The 21,313-nt window shown below is 42.7% G+C and overlaps 1 protein-coding gene across 2 annotated transcripts in view; it reads left to right on the forward strand.

Annotated features, from left to right (window-relative positions):
• The window catches only part of BCR (BCR activator of RhoGEF and GTPase), a 96,378-nt gene that overhangs the window by 47,982 nt on the left and 27,083 nt on the right, over positions 1–21,313 (forward strand). For both annotated transcript variants that reach the window (XM_077461532.1, XM_077461533.1), the window contains exons 3-10: positions 5,526–5,630; positions 5,713–5,898; positions 11,235–11,342; positions 12,945–13,005; positions 13,189–13,241; positions 15,531–15,671; positions 18,778–18,899; positions 18,986–19,154. In XM_077461532.1, coding sequence (XP_077317658.1) covers positions 5,526–5,630; positions 5,713–5,898; positions 11,235–11,342; positions 12,945–13,005; positions 13,189–13,241; positions 15,531–15,671; positions 18,778–18,899; positions 18,986–19,154 — 945 coding nt within the window. The remainder of the gene's footprint in view (positions 1–5,525; positions 5,631–5,712; positions 5,899–11,234; positions 11,343–12,944; positions 13,006–13,188; positions 13,242–15,530; positions 15,672–18,777; positions 18,900–18,985; positions 19,155–21,313) is intronic.

The following is a 21,313-nucleotide window of genomic DNA, read 5'->3' on the forward strand; positions in this document are numbered from 1 at the left end:
CACCATCCGGGAGCTGTATATCTCTTGATAGATTGATTCAAAACTGTGCATTAATAGAGGCAGGATTAGTCAGCAGCGACCCGTCACAAATGCACAAGATAGACACAGGTGAGGAGCTCTTCCTTGGCTAACCATGCCAGCATAGTCCCAGTTTTTCCCACAGGTTCGAATTTGCGTTGGGATTGATGTAACAGCTGGGTTTTAATATCAGATGTTCGAAGCAGAAGAACATCTCTCAATGCCGCCTGAAAAGCAGAGTACACTTGGAGCCCGTGACAGGGAATACTTCACCTCAAGGGCAGCCACCCCCTCTCCTGCCCTCAGAAGATCCTCCCGCAAGCCCCTATGTATCTCACGGACGTGAGACTGCAGGCTGCCTCTGGAGAACGCTTTAAAAGCGTCCCAAGAGGTGGAAATATATGTAGACCGGTCCTGATCCTTCCAGTAGTGTATCATGTCAGATCTATACGGCTCAGAAACCCTTGAGTCGGACAACCAGTACCTGGATAAACACCACAGACCGTCCTGTGGGGCAGTAGACGCATTCAGTTTCAAGGCAAGAGGGGCATGGTTTCGAAATGCCACGAGATAGGCTGGAGACCCCCCAGCATAGACTAGGTCTATCCGAGAAAAGGGTTTTATGCAAGGCGGAATGACAGGTGTAGGAGCATTGATAAGGATGTTGCCATCTCCACACATCTGCCAGATTGGAGGCTTCCTCCCAAGGGGACAGCTCTGAGGGAATACACACCCTGGTGGAGAGTATGTCCATCCCAGGATATCTTGTAAAATACAAATCTGGGGATGGTAGGCATTCAAAAATTGAAAAACCAGGGACCTCTTCACGGAGGAGTTTAGACCTCTGGTGTTCCAAGAGACTGTTTCAGTCAGCCATAGGCACTAGACATTACAGAATTAGGCAAGGAGGTCCAAAAAGGGCCTAGGAGCAGAACCTGGATTACCGCATAAAACAGTGCATGCAATATTTGGTACCCTGTGATGTGAAGAGGCATGTCGCTTGTGAAGTTGAAATAAATGAAAAAAATACAACAAAACGGTCCCAACCAACCCCAACCCTGGGGAGGCATAATAACCCAACCCAAAACAGAGGCAAATAGCCTTCAAGGGGGGAACGCGCGCAGAATGGCATCCGCAGTCCTTCAGTCAATTAGCACGCATTTATCGCACAGTTCAGAACTGGATCAGAAATGTGGGTGGCCTTCCAGCGGCCACTGGGGTACAAACTTGAGCAGCATAACTGCATAGGGCAGTAGGTGTAATGAAACAGGCCATAGGAGAAAGGGGAAGAGTGGATAATTCTGATATCCAGGCAGGAGTAACAAAGGATGTGTCACAGGGTGACAAACAACATCTACTTCCCCATGTAGAACCATGGGACCTGTCGTGAACTTGTGACATGAAGTATAGCAGTTAAGGAGCCAGTCAGCCAGTGTAGTAGGATCGTAGGCCTAGGAGGCACTTGACATCCGCAGCCTATTTAGAAGATCAGTCAGCAGCAATGATCGGTGTCAATCCAGGCTGAGGCCTCCTCAGAGGATATAAAAAACCGAACAGACTCACCGTCTTCCACCCGCAGTCTGGCCCGAAAAAACATACTGTATTTAACACTCTTGGAGCGGAGTCTGGCTCTCACCGCATCAAAGTATTTTCGTTGCTTCTGTTTCCAGCGAATAATCTGGAAAGACCAGGAGTTTGGTATTTTCAAAGAGTAATTCACCTTGGGATCTGGCCTCTCTCATTCCCAAGTCACAATCACCGAAATGGAGCAGTTTAAAGATGAAAGTGCAGGGTGGTGCTTGCTGGGGACCCCTAGTGGTGGGTATGCGGTGAGCTTGCTTCCTTCTGCTTGCTAAAAAAATGGAGAGCAGAAGGAAGCAATTGTTGCAGCAGATGTTCAGCAAAGGTGGTGGGGTCAGCACCCTCAGCCCCTTCAGCCCCCTCAGGGAGGCCCAAAATGCATAGATTATTTCTCCTGTTACGATTTTCAGCATCTTCACCCCAAGCCTCTAATGCTTTTAATCTTAGTTTTTAAGGTGTGTAGATCAGTACTGTGACTTCGGTCTGAGAGACCCTCTGTTGCACCTCAGTCATCCGGCCACAGAAGGAGTCAAAATCCTTACGGATGAATTCCACATTAGCCTGAATGTGGTCCACCTCATCGGTCAAGGTAGTGATTGCCTGCATGGCCGCTTTAAAGTCTGCCACCAGGGCAGGCTTCCATTTGGGTTCCTCCGGGCTGGGTCTCCATGCGTGCAGGGGATTTAGGTGAGGCTGCGGCTGCGGCCTAACCCCCGTTGTTAGGCATTGTGGCCGTGCAAATGGATTTTGCCTGCGATCTTCACCCATGCATACCGTGGAGGTGACATTAAGGCAGTGAGGACACAGATCTGTCGGTATAAATGGGTCTGCAAACGATAAAAGCTGATTTTGAAGCCGGTCCCTGGGAGCTCAGACACTATATGCATCTGCTCACAGCGCTATCTTGGACTCCCCCATCCCCCCCCCCTTTTTTACTTTTTGTTTACACGTAAAAATCTGTAATTTTTGTTAGAAAACTACTTGCCATGTTTCCTCAAAAATAAGGCTGTGTCTCATATTAATTTTGGCTACAAAAAAACACATCAGGACTTATTTTCAGAGGATGTCTTATCAAATCAATGGATCAAAAATGCCGTATTAATATACGCATCAAGTGTGCAGTGAGGGTCTCGAGTCGGGCTGACGATCTTAATATGGTTTTATCCCCAAATCGCCGTAGCTGTACGTCAGTTCGTGCAATAGATACAGTGGGTGAGTCGCGATGTCTGCCAGCCACCCGTGATCATTCCAGAGAGCCAAAACAGGGATCTGTCAATGTAAACAAACAGATTCCTGTTCTGACTAGAGAGAGATAGTCTGTTCCTAGTGATCAGAAACAGCAAACTCTCTCCTCCTCCAGTCAGTACACTCCCCTCACAGTTAAACACCTCCCAGGGAACACCTTTAACCCCTTGATCACCACTAGTGTTAACCCCTTCCCTGCCAGTGTAATTTAGACAGTAATCGTGCATTTTTATAGCACTGATCGCTGTATAAATGTCACTGGTCCCAAAAAAAGTGTCCGATCCATCTGCCACAATGTCGCAGTCCCGCTAAAAATAGGTGATCACCACCATTACTAGTACAAAAAATAAAAAAATGCCATAACTCTTATTCCCTATTTTGTAGACGCTATAACTTTTGCGTAAACCAATTAATATATGCTTTTTTTGCGATTCATTTTTTCTTTTTTTTACCAAAAATATGTAGAATACATATTGGCCTAAACTTTGGAAGAAATTTTTTTGTTTTTATTTATTTTTTTGGGGATACTTATTATAGCAAAAAGTAACAAATATAGCTTTTTTTTTTTAATTGACGCTCTTTTATAGTGTCGATCGTTTATAGTGCAAAAAATAAAAAACGTAGAGGCGATCAAATACCACCAAAATTAAAACTACCTTTTTTTTTGGGTACAATGTCTCACGACTGCGTAATTGTCAGTTAAAGTGGCGCAGTGCCGTATTGCAAAAAAATGGCCTGGTCATTTTAAGGGAGTAAATCCTTCCGGTCCTTAAGTGGATAAAGCATGATAGACAGCACAGTGCTGTGCCATTTACCTCATGTTCTAAAAAAAAACCTGGAATAAAACAATAGTTTAAAAAAAGTTCCTGTGTCCCCTGTCTTCTCTCTCCCTCTCCCCCTGTCAGCTCAGCAGTCAGCATTATGACATTCTTTAATCCCAAAAATAAACCTTGGCTAACCGGTTAAGGATCGCCCCACATATACTGGAGCAGAGTGGGCCTTAAGTGCAAAATCGCATACCTGTACGTGATTTTTTTTTTTTTTTCTTTGATACTGGGGCGCACGCACGCTGCCAGAGCCCTGCTCCCGCTGTGATTGGGCACAGCGGGAGCCAATCAGCATGTCCACCGGAAACCTGGCGAACGTTCCGAGAGAAGTAGAGTGACGGTATGCCCATGTAAACAAGGCAGATCTTAGCTGCACAATCGGGTCACCAGGTGGGATGGGAGAGCACTCAACAGTGGCGGGGGGGGGGGGGGGTTGGTGTCCCCTCCCACTGCTTCTAAAATAAATCCTATTATTACAGATACTTGTAAAGTGCTGTCAAATTACACAGCGCTTTACATAGACAGTATATTGTACGTTCACATTCATCCCTGCCTTCAAGTAGCTTACAATCTAAGGTCCCTAACTCACATACATACACCTACTAGGGCCAATTTAGACAAGATCCAATTAACCTACTATCATGTCTTTGATACATGGGAGGAAGCCGAGGGGAAACCCATGCAAGCACATGCAAACTCCAGGCAGGTAGTGTCATGATTGAGATTTGAACCGGTGACTCTAGTGCTGCTGGGCAGAAGTGCTAACTACTTGGCCACTGTGCTACCCCAACTAGCTGCTAGGATTGCTTTTACAAGAAAGCATCATCCCTGTATTACTACTCAAAGCTGGGCAACGTATCCGTACGTCACTTAGCATTAAGTGGTTATGTAAAGCACTGCGTAAATTGTAATAAACAGGTAAAATCTCACTTTGCATTTGAATAATTCAAATTTAGTTTAAGCCTCCAAACATGCTGCTAGTGAAAACACATGTAATAGTACATCAAATATTATTTTTAATATTGTTATTAGAAACAAATCTTATGATGATGATAATAGTTACACAAGTAGCAGTTTTAACATTGGTACAGTTTAGCTGAGGATTCCCATGAACGTGCCACACCTGTAGACCCCTATGTTAGCAGTCCATCACCCTGATGACAGAGCAGTGCAAAAAAATGTGTGATGCTGCTAGCAGGAGTTTTTTTAACGTCCTGCAAGCGCACTACTCCAGTGTGAAGGCCCTCGAGCTTTCACACTGGAGACACAGCAGCGGCTGTTTTAGGGTGCTCTGCATGCACTATTTTTAGCGCTGTAGCACCTGCAATGCGCCCCAGTGTGAAAGGGGTCTTTTAGTACATATTAACTGATTAATAGCTTTTCTCATCAGCAGCATATAGCAGTTTTATGACTTCTATCAGTGTCCAGCTGAGCTAAAGCTTGTATGAGGAGTTTTCCATTCTCCTCTGTGCTATGAGGCTGCAAAACTCATGACCCTCTGTCTGGACAGTGCTGATTGGCCCTGTGCCAATCACATGCAACCGCCTATAAAAAAAAAAAAAAAAAAACTCTCTATCAATACACACCAAACTGAGCTCTGTACTATCAGGAGATGGATTGGGGACTGTGGAAGAAGGGGAGAATCAGAGAAACAATGCACAAGGTTAACCCCTTAGGTTCCACAGTGAGTATAACAAGCATATTTTACTGTATATACAGACTTATTTTACTGTTGTGGGTTTAGTAACACATTAAAACTCCAAAGAGCTGATTACAGTACAGAAGCCACGTATAAGGTCTACATATAGCCCCTGTTCCCCAGCACTGGCTTAAACTGCCCTTCTCTTCCTACAGAATGACCTGGATATTGAGAAGGGCCTAGAGATGAGGAAGTGGGTGCTCTCTGCAATCTTGGCAAGTGAAGAGACCTACCTTAGCCACCTTGAGGCTCTGCTTCTGGTAAGTCAACAGATGCCTATATGTTTATATGTACAATATTGTCCACAGGATCTAAAGCCTAATGTTGTCTTTCCTTCTGCAGCCAATGAAACCCCTTAAAGCTGCAGCAACCACCTCCCAGCCAGTTCTGACCATCCAGCAGATTGAAACAATTTTCTTCAAAGTCCCAGAGTTGTATGAAATCCATAAAGAGTTTTATGATGCGTTGTTTCCACGGGTGCAGAAATGGAGCCACCAGCAGAGAGTAGGGGACCTCTTCCAAAAACTGGTGAGTGTGTAGCCCGGAAACTAAATATAGAATGTCATCTGTGTGTAGTTTAATGAAAATATTATAATTCTGGTTTCAGCAGACAGTGATTATAACACATCTTAATTACAAAAAAAATGTCCTTTTTAACTTGTGCTAGGCTTCTAGAACAATGTTTGGAATTTGCTTTGTCTGTTATATGACCATGGGTCCATAAATGAATGTGCTTCAGGCATTGCGGGGACAGGAATGGAGTCATTTTGGAGCATTAACAAAACTGTTCTCATAGCATATGGCCAGAAAAAGACCTTTTGACTAGGAAACTTCCGTGACAGATTGAGTGTTTTTAAATGAGTAAGGAAGGTAAAATGTGGGTGGTATTGATGCTATATAGCGGTTTTCTTTTCCTATTAAAAATAGAAAGAGGAAGGTGCAACTGTTACTATAGACCATACAATTATTACATAGCCAAAAGTATGGGGGAGACAGTATGGTCTGGCTTCATAAGGAGCAATAGCATTCAGCAAACAATTATGAAATACATTTCACAAGCTCATATGAAAATGGCCCAGGTCTCTATACCAGGACTGCATTTAAAGTAGATGTAAAGTTTAAACAATGCATAATCCCACAGGCAACTCAACAATATAACATCCCTTCAGGCTTTATACTCCCCTGCCCCTGATCCAGGAAGATATTACTGTCTAGATTGTAGAGCCAAATAGACATGTGCAGAGTAAAATATTTCGTTTCGGAATTTCGTTTTCGTCCGAAAACTTAATTTATTTAGTTACTCCCGAAATTCGTTTTTATTTATTTCGTTTTTCGTTCAAAAATTGCATTCGTCCGAAAATCCACATAAATTACGGTCGAATCTGTCTTTGAAGGCTTATGGTGTCTGTCGAATGTATAAAGAAGATTCGACGGAGCTAGTATATAGCATACTTTAGAACCCTATTAAAGTCTATGGGACTCCAACGTTCAAAATCTAAAGTGCTAATTTTAAAGGCTAATTTGCAAGTTACTGTCCTAAAAAGTGTTTGGGGACCCGGGTCCTGCCCCAGGGGACATGTATCAATGCAAAAAAAAGTTTTAAAAACGGCCGTTTTATCGGGAGCAGTGATTTTAATAATGATTAAAGTGAAACAATAAAAGTGTAATATTCCTTTAAATTTCGTAGGGGGGGGGGGGGTTGTCTATAGTATGCCTGTGAAGGGGCTCATGTTTCTGGGGCTTAGAACTGTCGTTGCACAAAGTGTCATTTATGCAGGAAAAAAAGTCCTTTAAAATCACTCGCAGCTATTATGAATTGTCGGCTCCCGTAATACAGAGAACACTCATTGAAAGTCATTGATAAAAAAATAAATAAATAAATAAAAAAAAAAGCGTGGGGGTCCCCCAAATTCAATTAACAGGCCCTTCAGGTCTGGTATGGATATTAAGGGGAACCCTGCCTCAAATTTAAGAAAAAATTTGACGTGGGGTTCCCCCTAAATATCCATAACCAGACCCTTCAGGTCTGGTATGGATATTAAGGGGAACCCCGCGTCAAATTTAAAAAAAAATTGACGTGGGGTTCCCCCTAAAAATCCATACCAGACCCTTTATCCGAGCACGCAACCTGGCAGGCCGCAGGAAAAGAGGGGGGGACGAGAGAGCGGCCCCCCCTCCCTCCTGAACCGTACCAGGCCACATGCCCTCAACATTGGGAGGATGCTTTGGGGGTCTGTGACCCCTCAAAGCACCATGTCCCCATGTTGATGAGGACAAGGGCCTCATCTCCACAACCCTGGCCGGTGGTTGTGGAGGTCTGCGGGCGGGGGGCTTATCAGAATCTGGAAGCCCCCTTTAACAAGGGGACCCCCAGATCCCGCCCCCCCCCCCTGTTTGAAATGGTAAGGGGGTACAAAAGTACCCCTACCATTTCACAAAGAAAGTGTAAAAAATGGTTAAATGAAACAAACACACTTTTGAAAAATTCTTTTATTAAAAATAAAAAAATAAAAAAAAGATTCCAGCGGCGGTAATCCACTCTTCCTATCCAGCGACGGACGGTCATCTCTCCAGCGATGTCTCATCTCATCCAGCGCAGCGAATCCTTCGTTCTTCTGTCTCCGCAGAGGAGACAATGCAAGGATTCCGGCTCCCTGACGTTTCTTATATACGGTGGGCGGGGCCACCCGTCACCTGACCCCGCCCCCCTCTGACGCAAGAGGAAACCCGGGGTTCCCCGTGACGTATGGGTGACCCCGCCCCCCTCTGATGTAACGGAAACCTGCCTGTGTTACATCAGAGGGGTGCGGGGTCACCCATACGTCACAGGGAACCCCGGGTTTCCCCTTGCGTCAGAGGGGGGCGGGGTCAGGTGACGGGTGGCCCCGCCCTCCGTATATAAGAAACGTCAGGCAGCCGGAATCCTTGCATTGTCTCCTCTGCGGAGACAGAAGAAGGATGGAGGATTCGCTGCGCTGGAGAGATGAGACCGCTGGAGAGATGACCGTCCGTCGCTGGATAGGAAGAGTGGATTACCGCCGCTGGAATCTTTTTTTTATTTTTTTATTTTTAATAAAGGAATTTTTCAAAAGTGTGTTTGTTTTATTTAACCATTTTTTTTACACTTTCTTTGTGAAATGGTAGGGGTACTTTTGTACCCCCTTACCATTTCAAACAGGGGGGGGGGCCAGGATCTGGGGGTCCCCTTGTTAAAGGGGGCTTCCAGATTCTGATAAGCCCTCCGCCCGCAGACCTCCACAACCACCGGCCAGGGTTGTGGAGATGAGGCCCTTGTCCTCATCAACATGGGGACAAGGTGCTTTGAGGGGTCACAGACCCCCAAAGCATCCTCCCAATGTTGAGGGCATGTGGCCTGGTACGGTTCAGGAGGGAGGGGGGGCCGCTCTCTCGTCCCCCCCTCTTTTCCTGCGGCCTGCCAGGTAGCGTGCTCGGATAAAGGGTCTGGTATGGATTTTTAGGGGGAACCCCACGTCAATTTTTTTTTAAATTTGACGCGGGGTTCCCCTTAATATCCATACCAGACCTGAAGGGTCTGGTTATGGATATTTAGGGGGAACCCCACGTCAAATTTTTTCTTAAATTTGAGGCAGGGTTCCCCTTAATATCCATACCAGACCTGAAGGGCCTGGTAATTGAATTTGGGGGACCCCCACGCTTTTTTTTTTATTTATTTATTTTTTTATCAATGACTTTCAATGAGTGTTCTCTGTATTACGGGAGCCGACAATTCATAATAGCTGCGAGTGATTTTAAAGGACTTTTTTTCCTGCATAAATGACACTTTGTGCAGGGACAATTCTAAGCCCCAGAAACATGAGCCCCTTCACAGGCATACTATAGACAACCCCCCCCCTACGAAATTTAAAGGAATATTACACTTTTATTGTTTCACTTTAATCATTATTAAAATCACTGCTCCCGAAAAAACGGCCGTTTTTAAAACTTTTTTTTGCATTGATACATGTCCCCTGGGGCAGGACCCGGGTCCCCAAACACTTTTTAGGACAGTAACTTGCAGAATCTTTTCTCTCCGTCAAATCTTTTCTCTGTCGAATATTTTCTCTATATAATCTTGGACTAATAGAGGTAAGGTTAGGCACATTCGACCACAGGTTCTATAGACACGTTGTCAGAGTCATGTCGAATCTCCTATTCTATATCGAACTGTTGTAACAACGAAAACGAAAATAAAGCATTTATTTATGTCGGATCTTTCGTTTTTCGGATTTTGTGCTTTCGTTATCGTTTGTCAAAACGAAAACGAAAATAGCTGAAATTCGGACGAAAATGCATTCGGACGAAAACGAATGCACATGTCTAGAGCCAAATGGGTCCACGCTCTTAGAGCTGCATGATTCTGGCCAAAATGAGAAACACAATTTTTTTACTTAGAATAAAAAGATCACACTTCTCGTGACGTAAAATCTTTCACATTATACAAAAAAAATTGGGCTAACTTAACTGATTTTTTTTTTTCAATTCATTAAAGTAGTATTTTTAAGCATTAGTACGTTTTCCCAAAAAATTGCATGTGAAAGACCGCTGAGCAAATACAGTTTGACATAAAATATTGCAACAACTACCATTTTATTCTCTAGGGTCTCTACAAAAATAAATAAATAATATTATATAAATAAAATCATTTTTTTCTTCCTAGAAATTTATTTAGAACCCCCAGACATATTACATTTTATATATATATATATATGTGTGTGTGTGTGTGTGTGTGTGTGTGTGTGTGTGTGTATATTAAAATATAATATGATGTTTGGGGGTTCTAAATAAGTTTCTAGGAAAAAAAAGATGATTTTAACTTGAAACCAACAAATGTCAGAAAAAGGTTTAGTGTTTAAGTGGTTAAATTTTCCTCATTTCCACACAGTATATTCCTTTGACAAATTGTTCCAATGTTTATACTTAAGTTCCACTGCTAAAGAATGTTGTGATTCTTGGCAGACTGCCCGGTTTTTTTTCTTCCTTGAGGGCTGTGGCTTCACAAGAGAAGAGAGAACACTTTTGTGAAGACCGCAACGGGAAAATAATTGCAATAACGATTCTTGACGATTAATCGTGCAGCTCTATGCTCTCTGTACTCTCCATTTACTCCTAAGGAGAGTTGGCTCTTCTGTTGACAGTTAGCTGAAGCTCCATTAGACAGTATGGAAGTGCAGAGTGCATGCGAGTGCCTTGCCTGGAACATTGCTGGATTGGGGGCAGGTGAGTATAAAGCCGGGACAAGCCAAGATTCAATCCATCTATGGGCAGGCTGATTATACCCAAGTTGATCCATCAATCAACCTGGTTACAACCAGCCTGTAATTACTGTGTTCTGCTGACCTGGAAGGCTCCCCGCTCCCCCTGCCCTTACCGCAGGACACAGTAGCACTGCAGGTGTGGTAGAAGGAAAGAAAATCAAATCATCTATGGGCTGCTTAGGAATGTAAGGATGAGCTAGGGGCATGGGGGTGAAGGGGAAGTGGAGATAGGGCTGGGCATATGAATGATATAAGTGAATCTGCACTGAAGTTCGAAAAGCCTAGGTTTTCTAACCCAAATCTGTCCAGTCTCAAAAGCCTGACTCCTGTAATGATTTTGTGGTGGCGCCTTGTAATTTTATAATTGTATACTTGTATGGGTCAAAGGATCATTTTATTGCGGGACGGCTAAGGCTTATAACAGCCCTGACAGATTTCTGCATTCACATTGCTCTTCTGTGGTTTGTTCTATCTGTTTTAGTCTGAATGTTAATTTTGTCCTAATTTGTAATTCTTATGTGGCTTTTTTTTTTTTTTAACTCTTCACTCTGCATTTTCAATTTATTCTTTCCTCTTTTAACCTTTCAGGCCAGTCAGCTGGGTGTCTATCGCGCCTTTGTTGACAACTACGAGGTTGCCATGGAAACAGCGGAAAAATGCTGCCAGGCCAATGCTCAGTTTGCCGAAATTTCAGAGGTGTGAAAATCTTTAATTTTGTTTCACATACATTTCACACTTAAATTATAACAATATGCAAGACACATCATCAAAGTTTTTTTGTAAATGCACAGTGATTCCTTTTGAGTAAATGATAACACATAGACAGGGGAGGACTGGCTCTACCAGATCTTCGTCTTTATTATTTTGCATACCATCTGGTATATATTCATTGTCGGATGTTCTCCCAATTGAATAATGCAGCGGTAACGGTGGAGGCTGTGGTTACCACCTTTTATGAAGCCCTGCTGAACTTTTTCTTTAGAGGGGAGATTCCTACAGTAGGGAGCAAATCCACGCTTCAATCAGCTAAACAGGTTTTGGGAATCTGCCTAAAGCACATAGCTGATCGACCGCTCCACCTATCTCCCAATGCTCCACTCTGGTTTAACCCACGTCTGGATGATTTCTTTCAATTGGAGGATGGCTATAAATGGTCTAAGTTTGGGATCAAGTATCTTCACCAATTATATGATACAGGTAACTTTAAAACTTTTGCACAGTTACAGAGGGAGATGGGTGTACGCAGTTCTTGGAAATTCCACTACACCAGGTTAAGACGTGCGGCACATTGTCAGTTTGGGAGTGAACCAATTACATTAGAAAATACAAACCTGGAAAAAATCTTACCAAATCCGGATCGTACAAATCTGATTTCTAGCTATGATGTTTTGAAAGGAGTTGAAAGTAAAAAAAAAAAAAAAATAGGGATAGATGATGCACGGTCATACCCGAACTGACGGAGGAGCATTGGGAGGAAGTGTTGGCATTGTATATGCCCACAGTAATTTCAGCCAGAGATAAGATGATACAATTAAGATATCTACATCAAATGTACTATACACCCCTTTGGTTATATAGAATGGGGAGAAGAGAAACACCTACATGCCATAAATGTCTAGCAGATGAGGGATTGTTTATTTATAATTATGGGAGTGCAATGGGATTTGCCCCAAATGGTCACAGGCTTTTGGGCATTATTGAGGATGAAGTTATGAGTAATAATATGAGAACCCTGTTAAGGTGGTTGTTCTTTTATGACAGCTTTCCCCGCCCCCCTGCCAGGAGAACACAATGGCTCAGTGGGAGGGATTCATCTGCCAACACTGGGGAAACGATGGGGGAAACGAACCCGTAGTTGCAGGAAAGAAATTTGCTCTATGTCAGGCCTCACAGGGTGTGAATTTCTTTCCTGCAACCATGGGTTGCAGGAAAGAAATTTGCATGATTCCCCCATCAACACAGGCAGTGCTGAAAGGGGAATCAGCAATTGTCTTCTCCCAGCGGGGGTGCAGGTGCGGGAAGCAGTCCCCGTCGGGAAAAGACATTGATTTTTGCTAGCGGCTATAGCAGCCTCTTGCGATAATCGCAAGCAAATCCGGCAGGTTGGTTATGTCCAATTTGATTGATTGATCAACAGACTGCCCATTATCAATTCGACTGAGCAGAAACCGGCAGGGATTCGAACCATGTACTATTACTGGCCTAAGACTCCAGCAGCGTTACATTTTAACTGAAGTTGTGCTTAGAAAAATCATAGCCTAATTATTCACCCCTTTTCACATGTTTTGTTGTTTTCAGAATCTGAGAGCTAGAAGCACACGAGAATCCAAGGACCAAGCAGCTAAAACCTCCCTGGAAAGTGAGTGAGCACATCAGTAAAGCAGAGGGCAGGGTTGGCATTGGTGGGGCACATTTTTTAAAACTTATTTCAAAGACTAGATTGCAAATAAATTGGCAAACTTATTGGATAGTGTGTTGGGTGTGACATCCTGTCTGTGCTGTAATGGTAAAATGTGTCACTGTGTCTGCTCTTTGTCACTAGCACTACTCTACAAGCCAGTGGATCGTGTTACGCGGAGTACTCTTGTCCTGCATGTAAGTGACATATTTTAATAATAAAATGAGGTCTTCATCATCTATTCTTGCATTATCTGAATGGACGTTAATATTTCCATTCAGCCATGACATATATACTTTATAGTAAAGTGGATATACAAGCAGCAAAAAAACAATAATACATATAAAATACAGTCTGTCATTAGCAATAAAACATCAGTATAGTTTATATTACTTGTTGATCATGCCACCATCTTTACCTAAAATAGTGTTGTCACTTTATAGACAGGGTAGCCTTAGATGTAGCTTTAAATGTACTTTCATGTGAACTATACACCTCAACATTGCAGCAATGTGGTGTCTCGAAGCTAACTCGCCAGTTGATGACATCTTTGGCTGGTCTTCTGCCGTTTTAATTGGCGGGGCTGAGATGATGTCACTCCCACACATGCGCGGGAGTTCTTTTATCTCGACAGATGCCAAAATTGCACACAGCTCAGTGTACAGTACGGACAGGCAAGTAGGAAACCTTAATGAAGAAGAGACATCAGGGGAATTGGTCAAAACTGTAGCAAACACAATCTGGAGCAGTTGTGCATGGTAAGCAATCAGCTTCTATCTTCAGACTGTTCTGTTTAAAGTGGTTGTTAAGCCACCAACTCATCTTTATATCATCCCCTCTGTCATATAAAAACAAGCATCCTAGTGCCTGTGCTTTATAGAAAAAAATCCGATTTCTACCTTTTATAACAGCATCTCCCAGCGATAAGCTGACTCCAGGCTTTCAGCTCTCCCAGTCTGATATTTCCAGTGGGCGGGGCTGAGATTCCCCTGCTGATGTCAGCCAGGGAGGAGGGGAGCAGAGAGCCTGGAGTCATGTGATCACTGGAAGACACTGTTAAAACAGGTAGAAATCTCTTCCTTTTTTTATTTTTTTATAAAGCACAAGCACTAGGACACAGCTTTTTATCCGACAGAGGTGATGATATACAGATCAGTTCGTTTTGAAAAAGTGGGGGGGTGAGCAGATCAGCTATAGTGAGAGATGAGGGGGAGGGGGGAGGACAGAGGGAGACAGAGCTACAGATGACGGAGGCACGTACGCTGACAACGGTGTCAGGGCTCAGCAGCCCTGATATATATATATCATGGACAGCGTACAGAGGAGGAGGGTAGAAACCTGGTAGGATCAGCCAGGTAGTTCAGGTGATAGAAGGGGCCAAAATACACAGTACAATCACTGTGCTGTATAACATGCTTTAAAGAAACAGGATCTATACTTTAGTTTTTTTTTTGATTAACAAACGCTTTAAGCTTTGAAAATGATAGACCGAAAGCTGATTGTTTGCCATGCACAGCTGCTCCAGACTCTGGCTGCCCCAGTTTTGATCAGTTCCCTCATATTAATATGTGTCTTTTGCATTAAAAATACATTTTTTTTTTTAAGCAGAACTAAACCTTTCTATACTTTTACAATCAAGGAAGCTGCAATTTTTAGCCTCTGTTTGATCTCCAGTTGTCACAGTGCTGCACATGTGATATGTTATGACACCAGCCATTTGATGGCTTGACAGTTTGGTTGGGTGCACAAGCAGCTGTGACAGTTCTCATTCACAGCATCCCGAGAATATAACTGTTTTAGAAAAAGGTTAAATCGATGAGTTCTGATTTAAAGCTTCTAGTCCTCTGTTGCTGGTCACAAGTAAAAAAAAAAAAAAAAAGCCTTTAGAATACAAATTACATGAAAATAAAATACATGTTTTAAATCATCATACAATTATGTATTTGAACTTAAATCTTTATTTTTGTGCAAAAGCATGGTGTGAATTATCTTGAAGGAGGTTCTGCTATTCACAGCCTGTTCCAAGCCCCTACAGCATGTCCATAGACCTCAAGAATACACAGGGCAGCGCAGCTTTGCGGTGGTTTTTAGCCCTTTCTCGCCCACTAGCGGGGGTAAAACCTCTCTGCTAGTGGCCGAATAGCGCCGCAAATCCAACGGTAAAGCACCGCTAAAAATAGCTGCGCTTTACCGCCGACGCACCTCCCGACCCAGTGTGAAAGGGAGTGGGAAAAATGATGGCTCTACTGGAAATATCAACAGGAAATGCATAGCATAGTGTTAAAGAGGACTAAAAAAAACCTGCTGTGTTAATGCTACTGATAATACTATACCATAGATATTATTTTGCCCATAACTAATGGACTGTTACTTTGTGGCTTTGTGATTGGTATAATTTGCACATATTGTAATCTTTTTTCAATTGTTAAGTGTTTGAGTGTTTTGACACTTTTTTTTTTTTAATTGTACTTTGTTGATATTTCCAGGACCTATTAAAGCACACACCAACCAGCCATCCAGACTACCCGCTGCTACAAGATGCACTTCGCATTTCCCAGAACTTCCTTTCCAGCATCAATGAAGAGATCACTCCCAGGCGCCAGTCAATGACTGTACGGAAAGGAGAGGTAAGTGACACATCACTGGTGGGTACAGGGATTCTGACGGGTGTTGTTTTTTTTGTTTTTTTTTGTATGTAAACTTGGCTTGATGCCAGCTTCTTGCAGTCCCCATAGAGTAGAGCTCAGGCTGGAGGAGAAAAAAGCAGCAAAAAGAACAAGTCATTTGTGCTGCAATTCTCATGGGTTACCAAGAAGCATTCTGATAGTTTGAGTTGAATATACACACTCATTGGCTCCTTTCTTAGGTTAAACGTACCTGCTATTCCAAACAGAAAGTTACACAGCCTTGGTTTAATACATAAAGCATACACACAAGAGGTTCAAGTTATCAAAACAGATTAGTCTGAGGAATATAATGTAAATGGCTTTGCCTGTGAAATGATTATTGATGCCTGAAATGGTGGTTGTAGCATGTCAGATTTCCCTGACTTCCTGGGACATTTACATACTAAAGTCTCAAAAGTTTACTGAAAATGGTGCAAAAACACCCAGGGAGCCAGGGTTCACCTTTTTTAATGAGAGAGGTCAAAAAAGGGTGACCAGATTTGTTCACAATGACAGGAAATGGCCAACCACTCAAGCAGCCACTACTGACAAGAGTGGTGGGCAGAATGGCATGTCTGACTGTATTACACTATGAAAAGTGGACAGGCTTCAGCAGTAGAAAAGAACGCTGGGCTCAACCCCCACTATCAAAGAATAGGAAAATGCAAATCTCAATGGGTAGAATGTACAGTTTCTCACAAAAGTGAGTACACCCCTCACATTTTTTGTTAAATATTTTATTATATCTTTTCGTGTGACAACAATGAAGAAATTACACTTTGCTACAATGTAAAGTACTAGTTGAGTGTACAGCTTGTATAACAGTGTACATTTGCTGTCCACTCAAAATAACTCGACACACAGCCATTAATGTCTAAACCGCTGGCAACAAAAGCGAGTACACCCCTAAGTGAAAATACCATAATTTTCCAGCACTGCCTTAACCCTCTTGGGCATGGAGTTCACCAGAGCTTCACAGGTTGCCACTGGAGTCCTCTTCCACTCCTCCATGACAGTATCACGGAGCTGGTGGATGTTAAGAGACCTTGCGCTCCTCCACCTTCTGTTTGAGGATGCCCCACAGGTGCTCAATAGGGTTTAGGTCTGGAGACACGCTTGGCCAGTCCATCACCTTTTACCCTCTTCTTTAGCTAAGGCAGTGGTCATCTTGGAGGTGTGTTTGGAGTTGTTATCATGTTGGATTACGGCCCTGCAGCCCAGTCTCTGAATGGAGGGGATAATGCTCTGCTTCAGTATGTCACAGTACATGTTGGCATTCATAGTTCCCTCAATGAACTGTAGCTCCCCAGTTCAGGCAGCACTCATGTAGCCCCAGACCATGACACTCCCACCACCATGCTTAACTGTAGGCAGGACACGCTTGTCTTTGTGCTCCTCACCTGGTTGCCACCACACACGCTTGACATCATTTGAACCAAATAAGTTTATCTTGGTCTCATCAGACCACAGGACATGGTTCCAGTAATCCATGTCCTTAGTCTGGTTGTCTTCAGCAAACTGTTTGTGGGCTTTCTTGTGCATCATCTTTAGAAGAGGCTTCCTTCTGGGACAACAGCCATGCAGACCAATTTGATGCAGTGTGCGGCGTATGATCTGAGCACTGACATGCTGATCCCCCACTCCTTCAACCTTTGCAGCAATGCTGGCAGCACTTGTACGTCTATTTCCCAAAGGCAACCTCTGGATTTAACGTTGAGCATGTGCACTCAACTTCTTTGGTTGACCATGGCGAGGGCTGTTCTGAGTGGAACCTGTCTTGTTAAACCGCTGTATGGTCTTGGCTACCAAGCTGCAGCTCCGTTTCAGGGTCTTGGCAATCTTCTTATGAACACACGACCGGACTTTTCGACAGCAAAGTTCAAATGGAACGAATCTATCGAACAATTCGATTATGTGTGGGCTTCATCAGACCTTTTCTGTCAAAAAATCTGACAGACTTTAGAAATAGAACATGTTTCAAATCTTTCCACCGGAACCAGTTCCTATCGAGAAAAACGCTCGTCTGTATGCAGGTCCGACAGACCAACGACGACGCAAGGGCAGCTATTGGCTACTGGCTATTGAACTTCCTTTTTCTAGTCCCACCGTATGTCATCGCGTTAAACGATTGGACTTTGGTGTGATCGTGTGTAGGCAAGTCCATTTTAGCGGAAAAAGTCCATCAGAGTCCATTCCGACGGAAAGTCCGGTCTTGTGTACGCGGCATCATAGCCTAGGCCATCTTTATAAAGAGCAATAATGCTTTCTTTCAGATCCTCAGAGTTTTTTGCCATGTTGAACTTCCAGTGACCAGTATGAGAGAGTGAGTGTGATAATACCAAATTTAACACACCTGCTCCCCATTCACACCTGAGACCTTGTAACACTAACAAGTCACATGACACTGTGGAGGGAAAATGGCTAATTGGGCCCAATTTGGACATTTTGACTTAAGGTTTTACTCACTTTTGTTGCCAGCGTTTTAGACATTAATGGCTATGTATTGAGTTATTTTGAGGGGACAGCAAATTTACACTGTTATACAAGCCGTACGCTCACTACATTGTAGCAAAGTGCCATTTCTTCAGTGTTGTCACATGAAAAGATATAATAAAATATTTACAAAAATGTGAGGCGTGTACTCACTTTTGTGAGATACTGTAGATCAGCCATTCTCAAACAGGGTTCCGTGGAACCCTGGGGTTCCTTCAGAGGTTGCTAGGGGTTCCTTGAGCTGTGGCTGATGAACCACCTATTTGATGATGCCTACAGAGTTCAAGGTTCAGCACCACTTAGCAAAGCCAGCAGAATGACACCAAATATCTTTTTAGCTGTCTTTAAGTGTGGCATTCTAAACACAACTTTTAAGGGGGGCATTCTTCCTATTGACCACTAATATAAGGAGCATTGTTCCTATTGAGCCCTGGTGATTTGGTTTATAGTAAGGGTTCCTTGAGACATGAAAATTTATTTTTGATTTTTTAAGGTTGAGAAAGCCTGCTCTAGATATAGACGGTATATCGATTCACTTATATAATCCTGTACCATTGTATGTTTTATTTTCCAGCATCGACAACTCTTGAAAGACAGTTTCATGGTTGAACTCGTTGAAGGTGCCCGAAAACTGCGCCATGTTTTCCTTTTTACAGACCTTCTCCTTTGCGCCAAATTGAAAAAACAAATAGGGGGGTAAGAAGGCATTCTTCATTATAGTAGGTTTTCTACTATATTTATATGAGCTGTTTATAGAGCTAATATATGCTTTTTTGCTGCAGAAAAAGCCAACAGTATGACTGTAAGTGGTACATACCATTAGCAGACCTGACCTTCCAGCCTGTGGATGAGTCTGAAGCTGCCGCTAACATTCCTCTGATACAAGATGATGAGCTAGAAGCCATGAAAGTGAAAATATCCAATCTGAAGAGTGATATTCAGAGAGAGAGGGTAAGCTGTGTGTGGTGTATAGTCCTAAATTTTAAAGTAAAACTAAACACACGTTTAATGTACATTATCCCTTCTCTTTATGTACATATGGATGATGGCACTGTATTTATTTTAATTAATACAAAATCAGTTTTTTTCATAATATACCCATCTCTTTCCCAGCCCATCTGCAAGGAAACATCAGCAGGTGGAGCTTCTAGTCCTCTGTTGCCAGTCACAAGTTTAAAAAAAATAAGTCTTCAGAATACAAATTACGTGAAAACAAATACATGTTTTAAATCATCATACAATGATGTATTTGAACTCAAATCTTTATTTTTGTGCAAGAGCATGGTGTGAATTCTCTTGAGGGAGGTTCTTCCATTCACAGCCTGTTCCAAGCCTCCAGCCTGTGTGTATTGTTTGTATATGCTTAAAATTACATTGAACAGCTTAGAAGGGAACTGAAACTGGAGTATGCTCAGTAGAAGTGGCAATGACTGGTCTACACAATCTCAGGCTGCAGCAGGGACATAGACCGGAAGGGAAGCAAGACATACCTGTGCTTAAATCCCAATAGCTTCTATATGTGTATATAATCCATCAGGTGCTAAAGGGTGTGGCCATGTGTTAACACTTAAAATTCTCAATTAATCCTCTGCACACTGCTATATGCCCTTTCTAGCAAACTTTGCACAAAAAAAAAAAAAAAAATGGATTTTTAGTTCACATACATTGCAATACATGTTTATGCTTGTAAACTGTGTAAAAGTGATCCCTTTATGGCCAGCCCCTACTCTGTTCTGCAAATTTCAAATGCTCCAGTGGATATAGTACCAACAGGGGGCAGATAGACAAAAGTTGCAGGAGGCCCACAAGGTTCAGGTCCAGCCACTGACTTGCAGTGCAACAGAAATAAGACATACCTGTGCGCAAATGCCAATAGCTTCTACATGTGTATATATAACACCTGATGGATTATATACATGTAGCAGCTATTGAGATTTGAGCACATATATGTCTTTCTTCTGTTGCATTGCAGGTCAGTGGCCAGACCTATGGTTCTCCTGCAACTTTTGTCTATCTGTCCTGTGTTGGTACTGTATCAACTGGGTCATTTGCAATTTGCAGAGCAGAAGAGGGACCATAGAGGGATTACTTTGGCACAGTTAGCCAGCTTAAGCAATGTATTGCAATGTATGTGAACTAAAAATCCAATTTTTTTTGTTTTGCAGTTTGCTAGAAAGGGTATATAGCAGTGTGCAGAGGGGTCATCCAGAATGTTCAGTACAGTCACGAGGGATTGACAGTGAACAACAGTAGGATCAGCCAGGTTTATTTTAGCAGAATACAGAAAATGAATCCTATTGTTACCAAGTGAATATGAACAGCATATAATACAGCATGTACTGACTTTAATGATGTGGGTTTAATTACATATTGTATGTGCCATCAGAAATTGGGGGGGGGGGGGACTAATACAAGAAACATTTTAAATATTGGGGAGATAATCTTATTACTTTGAAACAAAATGATTTTATTATGGGGCAGATCACCATTTGTAAGACTGCAATACAATGATATAACTGCAGCCATACTCTTCCATTCGTGGAAATGCAGTTAGGCCTGTTTCGCATTGGGCTTCAGCTTGTATAAGAGCAGTGTGAACAGAAAGTTTTGACAAAGCATTTTTAGAGCCTTCAGCAAGCTTTGTTGAAGCTTTTAAAGTACCATTTAGCTCCAGTTTGTAAATGTTGAACACAGATCACCACTTTAAACAAGCTGCTAGCAGGTGTTAGCACTTCTTGAAGTTTGTTGAAAGTGGAACTGGAGTTGAATGGTGCTTTAAATGCTTCAACAAAGCTTGCTGAAAGCTCTGCAAATGCCTTTGTCAAAGCTTACTGTTTACACTGTCCTTATACAAGCTGAGGCCCATGTGAAACAGGCCTAAATGCCTGATAAGAGTTCCAGTTATGCTGTATTTGTTCCTGCACCACCCTACCTCAGTACAGGGCGCTAGGATGATTGAGGATTTCCAAAGTAGACTTGGTTTTTAAAGGCTTGTTTATATCAGAATAGGAGACAATGCTTTCTGAATAGGTAGTGTAAAGTCCAAACCCCACAGTTCCCCAAAGGTTGCCCATTGTTCACTCTCTTTCCTACACATGTACAGCCCCTTC

This window comes from Lithobates pipiens, unplaced genomic scaffold, assembly GCF_037356315.1.
Source record: "Lithobates pipiens isolate NorthernLeopardFrog02 unplaced genomic scaffold, aLitPip1_a1.2 Scaffold_3, whole genome shotgun sequence".
Classification (NCBI taxonomy): Eukaryota; Metazoa; Chordata; class Amphibia; order Anura; family Ranidae; genus Lithobates; species Lithobates pipiens.